Source organism: Pocillopora verrucosa, chromosome 13 (genome assembly GCF_036669915.1).
Source record: "Pocillopora verrucosa isolate sample1 chromosome 13, ASM3666991v2, whole genome shotgun sequence".
Lineage (NCBI taxonomy): Eukaryota > Metazoa > Cnidaria > Anthozoa > Scleractinia > Pocilloporidae > Pocillopora > Pocillopora verrucosa.
In genome coordinates, this window is record NC_089324.1 from 11540487 (window position 1) to 11553663 (window position 13177).

The 13177-nt window shown below is 39.8% G+C and overlaps 2 protein-coding genes across 2 annotated transcripts in view; both read right to left on the reverse strand.

Annotated features, from left to right (window-relative positions):
- LOC131799034 (uncharacterized) lies at positions 1-1587 on the reverse strand. The gene has a single exon (XM_059116701.2). The coding sequence runs from the start codon at positions 1176-1178 to the stop codon at positions 432-434; it is 747 nt and encodes a 248-aa protein (XP_058972684.1). The 5' UTR covers positions 1179-1587; the 3' UTR covers positions 1-431.
- Positions 1588-8475: 6888 nt separating this feature from the next.
- Positions 8476-13177, reverse strand: part of LOC131798993 (disco-interacting protein 2 homolog A) — a 32430-nt gene continuing 27728 nt past the window's right edge. Inside the window, 9 exon segments of the mRNA XM_066160179.1 lie at positions 8476-10076; positions 10263-10344; positions 10347-10385; positions 11285-11465; positions 11542-11618; positions 11714-11769; positions 12445-12506; positions 12659-12733; positions 12735-12833. Coding sequence (XP_066016276.1) covers positions 9824-10076; positions 10263-10344; positions 10347-10385; positions 11285-11465; positions 11542-11618; positions 11714-11769; positions 12445-12506; positions 12659-12733; positions 12735-12833 — 924 coding nt within the window. The 3' untranslated portion in view covers positions 8476-9823.

Here is a 13177-nt window from a genome sequence, read left to right on the forward strand (position 1 = left end):
TTTACCTTTGAAAAGAATTTATTTTCGTTGCATTACCTCTACGGTATGCATACAAGCATCCTTTCTGCTTAAACTATAAATTTACACTTACTAACGTGTTATAAACAACAATCTTTACAACTTCTTGCGAAACTTTGTACCGCAACTTCTCTGTACATTCTTGTCCGACAAATACACTCAAAATTTTTGTAGTAATACTACATTACAATATTCAAGAGCATCTTTCGAGTTGTAATTTTACAAAAACTCATCAAGTTCTTTTTCAATATTAAACAAAATCAATCTAATCGTTGGCAAACTCGCAAAAAAAATCAGGAAGTTTGCACAGGAGCGCCTAGAAAATTAGCACAATAATCGAGTTAAATCTTTCACGATTTGGCGCACCTTTCGAGTGTGTAAAAACGCCCGTTTATTTCTAGTTCAGTTTCAAATCAAAAGCATCGCACCTCCTCTTCATAACGAGCCGTAAGATTTCTAGCCATAGTTGTATACTGCACAAACGTTTGGAACAACTCCGACAGTTTTTGGTGTAGTTTCGGGTCTGGAAGCTCGAAATTCCGCGAGCCTGACAGCAACTCAGTGCGAAGTTTCTCGAGCAAAACGAAAACATCGAGTAGAGTTTTAGCTTGTTCGTCAAATTGAGGCATCTGCTCGTTCACACTGTAGTCTTCGAGGAGACGAGGGAACAAAACGGACTTTTCCATAGATTCCACTTCGTCAGCAAACCTCTTAATAGCTTCCACGAGGCAGTTTTCGGGGTCCAATGTCGTCTTGGCTTTGAAGTCCTTGAAAGAAGGCAGCTCATGGTTAGGACCAAGGTTTTGCGCTGATGTTTTGATGTACCTTGCCAGCAAAGTAAGCTGATTTAACCGTTGGCAAGAGTCTTGGATTTCTCTCTCAAGGGGAATCATGTTCGCATCGTTTTCAGTCGGCGGACTGTATCCCAGTGACAGCTTAATTTTCAATGCTTTAACCATGAAGTAGAAAGCTCTCATGTTCATGTTATTTTGAAGATAGGAGTCTTTCCCGCTCGTCGGCATTAACTCTTTCACAGGCAAATCTATCAACTTCATAGGGATGAGTACGGTGTTATCCATTCTGTCGACTGTCTTCACAAACTGCTCCATGACAGCCACGAAAGAGTTATCAACGGTTTTCAAACGCCTTGAAGATTCCATTTTCTTCCTTCGACGGAACTACTGAAACTGACAGCTGCGAACGGATGGGCCCCAAATTTTTCCTGTTGTCAAACTAGTGTATCAGCAACAGCGGAAAGTTTCTGTTCGCCTCTCTGAAGCTACAAATAAATGTCAGTCAGGTCTAACGCTTTCGTTCTTCCGGACAATTCGTCTATAACCCTGAAACGATGGCGATCTAATTGTTTTATGGTTTCAAGCAACGTGACACAGTTTTCCTGCCCGCGTGTGGCGTGAAGGTTTGTTATTGTTTTGCGATGTCTGTTCACGTGCTGTCCACATGAAATCGCCGTGGGCTCATTCGCAGTCAACAGACTAGACGTGCTTAAATTTCCGTCCTCGTGTAGTCAAAATACAACTTTTCGAATTCTGCAGTCTTTTGATTCGTTCACTTAAGTTTTAAACGGCTATCAAAGCAGTAATTTCACATTCAGATAAAAAAAGAAATTACGTGTTATGAATTTGAACTGCGTTGTGCTCAAAACCACCTGATGTTGCAACTCAATTTTGATTGGCTATTAAGACAATAAGAAGGGGTGTGTTAAGGGCGTGAAGGTGGCGTGTTCTGTCACGCCAGCCATTTATTTGTCAAATCATAAATTCTTAATTAATTACGGAATAAGATCTCGTGAGATTGGACTTTCTTATGTCTTTTACTTCAATATTATTTTCTGGTTTCAGGAAGACGCTACTCATTACAGTGCCAACTAAATCATCTTAATTTAGGCGAAAATAATATTGAAACGACCAGCTCTCTACGCAATCTTCATTCACCTTCTTTCGGTTTCCTTTGCTTGAAGACGATCTTTCCTTTCCAAGCACTTCCAAATTAGTCCTCAGCGATTTTAGTACCTAAATCCCTCTGAAAAGCTACAAATATGACCAGAATTCTTGATGTTGATTTCCATGCAGATATGCATGTATTATTTTGACGTTTCCAGGCTAAGTTTTCGGCCAATTGTAAGCCAGCAAAGTAGACTAACACAAAATACACGAATAAATAACTTAATCTTTGCTTATGTGAGTAACACCGCTTTGTATGACTCCTAATGAAAAATTTACATACACTATTGTGAATGTCAAACAAAAGTGCGAAATCTGTGAAATCTCTTTGCGAACCCTTTAAAGCATTTCCTGATCACATGTTAACTTAATTTACATATATTTTTTGCGTGATGCATGACAGTCTTTTGATTTTATTATTTTCATTTGAATACCAAATATCAACTTTTCTTTTATCCTCTCACTCATACAGCCGCCGTGCAGACTAAAAATTTATTTGTTGCGTGATATTCTTTAAAACTTTCTTCCTTCAAAGTAGCTGCAAACAACACATGATGAGATAATGAATTCTCCTCTGCTTGTCTACACCAAAAATAGTCTCGGAAGTCTAAATCTAACTTGAAACCTTCTAAATCTGTCCAGATGCAGGAGACATGTTTAGACGTAGTGATGAAAACGAGTATAAACGATAGCTATGATGAATTAAAAAATTAAAGCTGAAGGAGTTTGAAGATATTTTTAGGGCATTCCAAACAATTCTTTGGTCAACAGGCGCATGTTTCTTGCATGTGATAAGAAATAGGGTACGAAAGTCCAATCACACCATCACTTCCTCGGTTTTTTCTAAAACAGCACAAACGTAAGTCAAACTAAACACACCCTTTTTTCACGTGTGATCTCGTTCACTCGGACTAATCTCCTGGAGGCTTAGTATTAGCGGTTGGACTCAATAGCCAACGTGATCGGCGGACAAAAGGAGAGGGTCTTCATCGAAGCATCGAGCGCGCATGTTGGCACGTCCTCCACGAATTTGACTCGAATATCATCTCACCTGCCCTTTGTTCGCGGCTAAGCAAGGAACCTCGGTAAGCAGTACGCTTAATTTTCTATCCATTGATTTCTGGGCTGAATTTTATACCAGTTATTCTAAGCTATCTGGTTAGAGATTGGACGGGTTTAAAAAAGAAAAAAACTCCCTAATTTGATTGCTTGAGCAATATTTCCTGAATGATTGATGGTAGTATTTTCATTTTCGTATGACTGACCGCACTTTTGAGTGCAACAAAGAAACACGCTCTGCGGTCAGATAAATTAAGCGTTTGCTCTGAACCCACACTTTTACACAGAGGTGATGGTGTGTTTGGAAAATGATCTTGTAGAAGTGTTCCTTTTATTTTTGATCATGTTCTTACTTTCTTGAAATGAGCACTTAAAATTTCTGTTTCTGAAGTTTCTCGAAGCACTTCGATATTGCCTATGTTTATTTACATTTGTTTCACGTGCCAGGCTACTTCGTGCAAAAATTTTCACGTTTTGTGACTCTTTTGAGCGAGTCAAACTAATGAGTGACCCGGCAGTGAACACAACTGGGCAAGTTTTCTTCTTTCTTAGATCCCAATATATTGACCTTACTGCCATTTATAACACTACTTTATCGATTTTGGTTGCAGCAAAGTCTGTGGAAACAGGAGTGACTACAATTGTTTTGATTTACAGATCTTCTTCTTGCTAATCGCTTTGAAAAGTAAACCAGTGATTGGATGTTCTTTTAACCCTCCGCAAAACTGAAAAGAGTTCGTTGAAGGCTTGAAAGCTATGTTTAAATCAATTTAACAAATATGACTCCAAGTTGCCGTGCGTCTGTTCAGTAATAGATCACAGATGACGTCAAAATGTGGTAAGAACAAAAAAGTGGCACGCGAGGCGCAGCCGAGTGTCGCTGATGTTCTTACTACATTTTGACGTCCTCTGTGATCTATTACTGAACAGACGCACGGCAACTTGGAATCTATTTGTTAAATTGATTTAAACATAGCTTTCAAGCCTTCAACGAACTCTACACAAATGCCGACTGCAGATAACATATCTGTCATTTTAACATTCAGTTGTGTAGCCTGCAGTGCAGGCGTCTCATTATTGCGGCAAGCTAACGTCATAAGCTCGCGAGAAGCCCTCTTTTGTACGTAGTAAACCTAGAAATGGATAACTCGCTAACATGGGTTCTTCTCAGTAAGCGGTCAGATAACAAGCGATGTAATGTGGATGTAAGGTGAAGTATTTTTGTTGAGAATTTGACCGTATCTTTGTTATACCTAAGAGCGGTCGTAAATATTCCCATACAAACTCTTAAAACTTCGCCACGACTCTTTTTTCGCAAGATAACCACCTCACAGCTGCTGGACCTTGGGCCACCTGCGATCCGATCAGCCATGTTTGATTTGGACTTAGTGTGGACGGTGGGGGTAGGGGGCGGGGGAGGGGTGAAAAAAGGCCACCTGATGTTTTGTTTTTCATCAGCCTCTTCGAGCACCTGATTAATCACCACTGTAACGCATAACATCACACTCTTGTCACGCAACGCATCAAACAAATAATTTGCTACATGTTCCAGTCTATGATACCTTTCAATTTATTTGAGGACTGCTTTTTATGGTAGAATTAAAAAGATATTCACCCTTACGTTTGCAGTCTTCAATAGCTTATTAAATTATGATTATAAAACATATGAAATAGCAATTTTATTAGTAATCTACGTTACTTTCATCTTTCATTCCGATTTGTAACCTATATAAACTTTGTAAAATTTATTAAAATTTGTAAAAGATTTATAGACTGTTTTGTTAATTTTATCGGTCCGTTATCGGAATCAATTTCATAGTTTTTAAGGGATCAACACTTATTTCCCGTAGAGATCCAAGGGGTTTGCACAATGTCATGACCATATAAGCACCAATATTGGTCTAATATTACAAATCCTTCTGATTAGGGTTCTGGATAACAATCAACGAATAATCCCCGGACGGAGCTACCATGATCTCATACTTTCGTGAACGCACGCGAAGAAATTTCAGATCGTTGAGCGGGTCCAGATCTCGAACACAACTTCGTGCCAAACTCGTTAAGTGCTGAAAATTGCTCGCGTAAAGCTGTGTAGTTGCGTTATCCATCGTGGACTTAATTGCAAGGCCTTGTGGGTTCAGTACAATCAGACCGAGGACACCTGGGTGTGAGTTGATGCGTTTCAAAGTATCTTCTACATCTCCTGATGGTGCGGGTTCCATTTCTGTGTCAGAAATCTTGGAAACTATAAGGGTAAAGAGAAATGTTTAATAGTACAAAAAGGGAAAAAAAGAGGCATTAAAAGGAGCAAATTAAAAGTGTCGTCTTTCGAAACAAACCTTAGAGCCCACTCCTTCCCTCTTTCACTGTCCTGTACCTTATTAAGGGAATGCCCCGCCCCAAAGGGATCCGTCTACGGTATGAAGGAATATCATAGCTTAGAGATTCCATGACTTCAGGTATGGAAAGGGTTAAGTCTGTTAGTATAGCAACTGGCCGAAGAATTTGAATGACTGAGGTTTGAATTCTCTCAAAGGATTCAGAGTTCATTTTTACCCCTCTTCTTGACAAATGGTTGGCACCTTTACCTGTAAATAACATAATTAAAAGGTTATAAAGGTACACAGCTCGCAAGGCAATCGATACTTTTTATCCTTTTTTGTTGCTCTTCTAAAGATTATTAAATCATCTATTTTCTAAGCATATTTCATGGAGCTTACGTGAGTGTAAGACCACGAAGAAACGCGAATCACACTTTCCTTCTTTTACACGTGACACCCCTCACGCTGATCTGGCGTCTGCCCTCACTCAAAGGGGAAAAAGGGAGAAAAACTTGGTCTGCAGGCTTAATGGTAGTAGCAGGCTACTCTTGAAAGGAGCTCTTGTACTATACTTAAGTCCAGCAGATATAGGCTTCTATCAATTGGAGGTATACCAAAGTTGGTTAAAGGTGGTGGATACAATATGAAAGGCTGGGGGGTGGGGTTTGTAATATAGGTCAGAACATCCCTTCACACTCAGTATCCGCCCCTCCCCTCTAATCCCTCTTGATGCATTTCAAATGTTTTTGATGTCTTCGTCGTTGATTATTTTCATGAAAATCTCAATCACCCATTAATTTCTTTTTGTAGAACGTTTAGCCACGCTCAAAGAATTGCGTTACACTTCAAAGATTGCGTTACCTGGCGTGGGAAAACATTCAGGTGTTGAGATTCACCTCATACGTGACGCTAAAATTTCTTCACTGGGTTAATTTCGAAGAACAGAATATTACCTATTTAAAAATAAACTTATATTTTTTCCGAAAAAAAGATTCCGATAAATATACATCCTCTTCTTTCAATGAAAAAGCGTCGTTCCCTCTACCGTATTCTAGTAGATAACTTGCTTCGACTAGTTTCAGTTACATCGGCCAAAAGTGTTGTGTTGCCTTCAAATTCAGGAAAATAAAATCGTAAATTAATAACGGGGGTAATATAATTATAACAATGGCGACTTCGTCATCTGAAGTGACCCCAGATTGCCTGAAAATTTGATTTGATTTGATCAGAAAAAAAACCTATTTTAGCGACTTGGGCGAAATACATCGCTCTGAAAATGAACTTACGTTTTCGAATTCAAAGCTGAAACATGAACATATCAGGTAAATGCAGTCAACAGAAAACATAATTCAAAAGATACTCATCAAAAGAATCATTGAGACGAAGTCGTGGCTGGATCGCCACTATTAATTGGAAGGAACTGTTCGTATTGTTTTGCTGTTGTTACGACATTTCAGTGCATTTCAAAGCAAGGCTAGCAAATCTGATGAATTTCGGTTTTCAATAGCCTGAAAGATCAACTTCATGGTAATTAAATAATCCTGTAACTCCTTCGTGAATCAAAAACTCAAAGCCACAGCGATTTAGTTATGTTTTACAAAGCTCACGAAATATTGACAGAAGGATTTTAAGATCGCTACATTGGAATACGACACTCTTTATGGTTTAAAACACAATTTAGTCATTTAACCTCGTCGAAAACTGTAGCGTATGTTTGTTACCAGAAACAGGAATTTTCTTATATACTTACGAAGTAAGCTCCTCGTCGGCTGGGAAAGCGTTCACAGGTTATCTCGATCGATCGAAGCCAGCGATGTTAAACAACCTTGGATCCCAAAGTCAAATATACGCGAAAGTGATTCAGTTTGAAGAATATGTTTGGTTTTCAAACGTTGTTTACAGTGTTCCTTCGATACGACGGAAACACGTTTTGACATTTGTGGAATGCATAGGACACTAGCGGTTTCAATAGATAATTATTGTTCATATTTGTAAATTCCATTTGACACTAAAGGATGCGGATTATTGGCTGTTTCATCACGAAAAAATTAGTTACTATCTTATATTAACTATTCAATTAGAATAAGTCACGCCATGCTATTTTTTTAACCGTCTTAAATAATGCTTTTCCGCAGCTAAGCCTTACTTCATAACTCAAATATTTTGAGGCAATTAGACAGTATATTGGATGACAACGTTTGCCGTGAATGAAATTACCATAATTAAGTTTTTCACGGTTATGACGTAGATGCATAAGGAGGGGGGAGGGGGCGGGCGTGGGAGTGGGGAGAGGCAAGAAGGTGTTATAATATAATAAGCGGTTACCAACGAAACCATACTTTTTCCATGCGAAACCACAAAACACAAACTTATGTCGGATCACACTTCTATCACAATTCTTACGGCAGCTTTAAACAGCACACGATCGAAGAAGATCGCGGGGTTGCGAAAAGAAATTAGCCTCTCCCTCCCTCCCTCGCCTTCCTATCCCCCTCCTCGACATGCATCACAGACAAATTCATATCGACAGGCACTGGAGCCTAAGGTCATTATTTGGGGTAAGTACGTCATGTATGGGGAATTATTATCTCCAATACATATTATGTCTTATACTTTTCAAACATACAATGTCCTATACTTTACATATAATAATCCCCCATATGCAATTTCCGATGCATGACCTACTCAAGTTATTTGGCGACCATACAGCTGAGAATGAGCTCAAATGACCCTGAGAAAGATTTTCTCACCACCAGTCCCCGACGCGTTTTCCTTAGGAATGCAACAGAAAAATGAAAATAGAAAACTGTGTCCGAAAGGAAGGGAGCCGAAAAGCCATTTTTTTTAACGAACGTGGAGACTTAACAAAGCAGATATTTTGTCGACGATGAAATCGGTCGATGTGGATTTCTTGATAAGTGGGCCTATCCGGATGGACTGGCGTTAATTTCAACTCGTGTATGTGCGAAGTATTGAAACGAGTAATGTCGGGATTCGTTATGCAAATTTCGTGCCGTTAGCACGGCCTAAGGAGAGTACGTTTTGAAAACTCACCACTTAAACTTTGTGAAATTCCCTTGAAAATAAAAAACGGACACTGCAATACCACCAAAATGTCGTCTAGACTTGTCTTTATTATTTACACATAAAAATATAAGCAACCACTGACATGCTTCTTTACATAATACCTCACAAATTTGTTCTGCAGTTCTGTCAAACCGTACTAGAAACAAGAAATTTTAACACACTATCTCACTTGGGACAGTCGTACGTCTGTCGACAAAGGACTCAACTATCTAAAGTCCTAATATAAGATCAAACATTGCTTGCAGAATTCGTCTCAAAACAATATAAAATACTACGTAACAATTTACAAAATAGAAAATCAATTATTCGCCTGCTAGGTCGGTCAAAGAAGAAATGATTTCGTTGCCCCAGTAATCGATGATTTTTTTTTCCTAATTCTATCAGTTTGGAAAAAAGACAAATATGTTTTCCTAGTTTTTTTATTTTTCAATTAGATGAAACATCCTCTCCCGTAGATAGATTGCAAAGCAAAGTGAAATAAAACCCAATGCAACCCCGGAGTACTTTCGACACTCAATTGAAAATTACTCTAAGGGAACTCAATCAAACTCGAGCCCTGCTGTTGCGCGAGTATCGAATTTTTTGATCGGTTTAGTCGATCAGTATTAATCAGTTAGTTATGAATGTTTGTTATAAATAGGACTGTGGAGATAATTGTTCATAAGCCGAAGAGATATGAACACCTTCATGTTCTGCAGAGATTAATTTGTAACTTTCTTAGACGTATTATTTACGCGAACTATTTTAAATTACTATGCAATCTACCACATTACAACATCATGGAAAAAGAATCGCAGTTCACCATCCACTAAGAATACCTGGTGAAAAAAAAAAACACAGTTTCCCCGCACTGTGAAAAATTCTATTACTATAATGATGCTTTCTACTGTGTGACATGAAAATAATTTTGCTTAACGCTAACCAACCAGTTCAAAAAATTATCATAAATTATTCGATGAACAACGCGGTTATGTCGAACGCAAACTATATTCGAGAATTCTCTCATTATAAAGCATTTACATCCTAGCCTGCGTGTAGCCCTACCCTCCCTCCCAAGAAGAAATGGAAGGGTTCCGTTTCCCCTTGAGGGGAGAAGGGAGGAGGGTACGACAACACATAGGCTATTAAATCCACATTAACAGCCTCTACCTGATTCACTACAATGGAAATCGTCCAGGTAAAAAAATCTCACGCGACAGGTTTGCGTGTAAGGTGACGGTCTCGCGTCACGCGTGACAGTAGTTCCTGTCTAAATTGCCTTACTAAACGCTAGTTTATACCTAAACCTAGCGCTACAGTCTATTTCAAACTTGTCTATTAATTGTCATTTAAAAAAACTACGACATAATTCAATTACGAAACTAAGCAGTGAGGTGTCTACATATTATACGCCACGTAGATAGGATCCAACTGGTCCCCCAGGAACCCGTCCCTCAGATGCATCCGTTGTTTCTCTCCGCGAGAATTGATCGGGACTACACCAGGGTCAACCACTACCACCACCCCTACGACAAGTTGCTGTTCATTCAGTACGGATGTCGTCACCAGCGGAACCACGTCAAGTGCCTCGCGTTCATCTGCATCAAGCTCCACTGCTACCACAAGTAGGTTTGTCATCGTGAAGACCGCACTAGGGGGGGGAGGGTAAAAGAAAAATAAATAAATGAAATAAAAGAAAAAATGTGATGGCCAAAAAGTCATTATTTTATACCCAACGGCCCGCAACTAAGGTGACTTTTTCCATTTTATCTGCAACGAAGCGATGGATAAATGCAACAGGAGACAAGACACTCAAGTGCGAGGGTATCACACTAACCTTTCACAGATTGAGCGATGACATCTCGTCACTGTGTTCTCGATATCTACCGGGTGATACCTCATACCACGCAATATCATGTTTCTTCAAGAGGGCCAACCACAAATAACGCGTCATGCCGGGCTGTTGAAAAATAAAAGCAACAAAAACATTTAAGCGACAGAAATTACAAAAAAGCGGTTACATTTCAACTTAGCTGTTTAGCGTCTGCGCAAGTAATATCCCGCCGAAGTCATTAAGTGACGCCGTTTTAAACCGTTTACTTTTTTTGCGATAAAGCTCAAAACAGATTGTCAAGTCAACAGGATAACCACAGCTAAATTAACTGAACTTCGTGTTCGAACGTTTCAATTGTTTGCATATTGCGCGCTCGTTCCTTTGGTTCTCCTATGAAATTTTGAACAGGAAAATTGGCGCGCGACTGGCCAAACTCAAACCAACTACACATGCGCAACGGGATCAATAACTAACAAAGAAATGTGTAACATCTACATGGAATAAAACTACTCAGATGTTAAGAGTGAAAGGATAGTAACCGTTAAAAAAATTATTTAAGTAGAAGCTAGCCGTGTTCAATAATGTTTAGGGCATTTTGTAGCATTGAATATGAAAATTGCTGCAACGAGTAGTTGAAACATTCCAATTTTAAGTACGTCAAGCATATCAGACTGGACAACGAGCAGTCCCTGCTTTTCGGTGAAGTCCATCGTGCGAGTCAATAACAGTCAGTGAAAAAAAAATAGATGTCAGCACGCCACGCAGAACCGTGGAAGTAAAGCGCATGAAAAGTAGGCGCCTCACTCCTTGAACTCCATGTGGTACGTTAAAATGGAATCTTTTTTGACTAGCGCGACGGACTTTGCTGATAAGGAGAGACTGCTCGTAGTCTAATTTCAGACTGCAGCAAATTGCACAACAAGGAAAACTGCTTTGTAGAACCACTTTGAGAGCTTTTGTTTGAAAGTGCAAAGTTTATCTTAAAGTTCCTAAAGCTTAATCATACATGCAGTGTATCATCCCACCTCCATCTGTCTGCGTGAAATCTGTTCTCTTGATAAATCCCAGGTATCCCGTTCGCGCGTACGGGACTGCAGTCTCCGTCGTGCTTCCTGTTGTCAACTTAACGTTGAAGCGGTCATCTGTTAGCGTATCCTCTCCTGTCATGAAGTAACCGCTGCCATTATGCGGGCTAGTGACCCAGATCTACAACATTATAACAAATGACTTGTAATTAGTGCTGATTAGTGGGAATTACTGACATAATTCGTGAATAACGTACCTCTCCGAGATGCGAATCGGCGCACATGCCCTTAGTCTCTGGATTGGCGATCACTACTTTCACACCGGGCAAAATCTGAACACCAAAACCAAACCAAAACAAAATTATTGTAAGAAAATAACAGGTGTCAAGACTACGAGCATTCGTTTATAATATCTTGCCAAGACTCACCTTCCAGATTCCAATAAGCATAAACTGTGAGGACTTCCTCGTTCTACAAGAGTGACTCTACAAAAATAAGACAAGGCACGTGAAAATACGGTTACATTGCCAAAGTTCTCATGAAAAGAGATGCTTATCGTATGACCTGAAGAAATATGCGCTAATTGTAAACTAATCTGGGGACTACGAGCTCATTATATCCGAATGACGCTATCAAAGCTAAAGCACTCACAACTGCCAATCATAACTACACTAAGCGCTATCGCTGTGTCTTATTCAGTCCGTGGCGCGAGTCAGCGAAATAAATCGTGCACCGCAAACACCGAGGGCACGGTGCGCACGCTTCTCGCTTCCAGAGCTCGAGCGCTATTTTCGCTAATTTGTGCAAATGACTAAGCCGAGAAATCAGGACTGCTCGCTGTCTGACTCGCAAGAAGAAAAAAATTAATGTGAATACGTGTGAACGGTTTTTACGCGTGTAAAAATGCGGCTGAATATGTCGCGTTTAGTTAAAGTTTTTTTCATTTGATTGTTTAGGAGAGAAGATCGGCTCTTAAAACGAATCACAGAACGAAATGGAACAAAACCAACACAATGCCGGGTGACTTCTGAGGCTCAATTGGATATCGTGTTACGACAATCAACAGATTCCTCATGAGTCTTTCTAGGAATCAGAATTTGATGACATAACACAATCAGACGTCTAAACAGAGTGACAGTATTATTGTTTTCATATTTCACCTGTCATTTCTTAGGGCTCTCGTGTCCACATACACGCTGGATGCCTCGGGCGTGGATGCACCCTGAAACAAAACGTGCACAGAGCGAGTGAGATAGAACATGCGTGCGTGTTGCATACGCAAGTACCTTAACCAACAAGAGTGCGGGTCAACAAGGCGCGTGCCCGCTCTTACACCTTTCATTGCTTATAATGGACAAATTAGAGAATTCTCACCTGCGTGCAAATGGCAACATTAGTTCTGCATCCAAATGAAGTGCTTACTGCTCGAGCAGAAAGACCCAGACCAGACAGAAAACAGAGTAGAAAACGCTGTGGTAAGGTTTATTCTGGGGCGTTCCTCGTCTACCACTACACAGTTACGTACACAAGTTAAATTGACACCCTTCGACTGTGAGAACAAATAGGCATAACATAACATTAACCCTTTTTGACATTTAGGAGTGACGAGCATCTAATCTCTCCTTACAGTATCACCCTAAAATCAAACATGGAGGTTGGGAGGGTATATGATTTAATCACCACCTCACTCTATTCCCACACTAACCGTTTTCAACAACGCTGACCTAAGCGAATAAGGGCGTTTAAGTTATTTTTCCACAAGCTTTGTAGCCTAGTGATACAACATTAAATCTGTAGGCGGATAATCACGGTTTCTTCGTATTCTTCAGCTTTCACACTGGCGAAAAATCAATCTGATACCTTCCTCGAAACGTGTCTTCTTTCAAACAAATA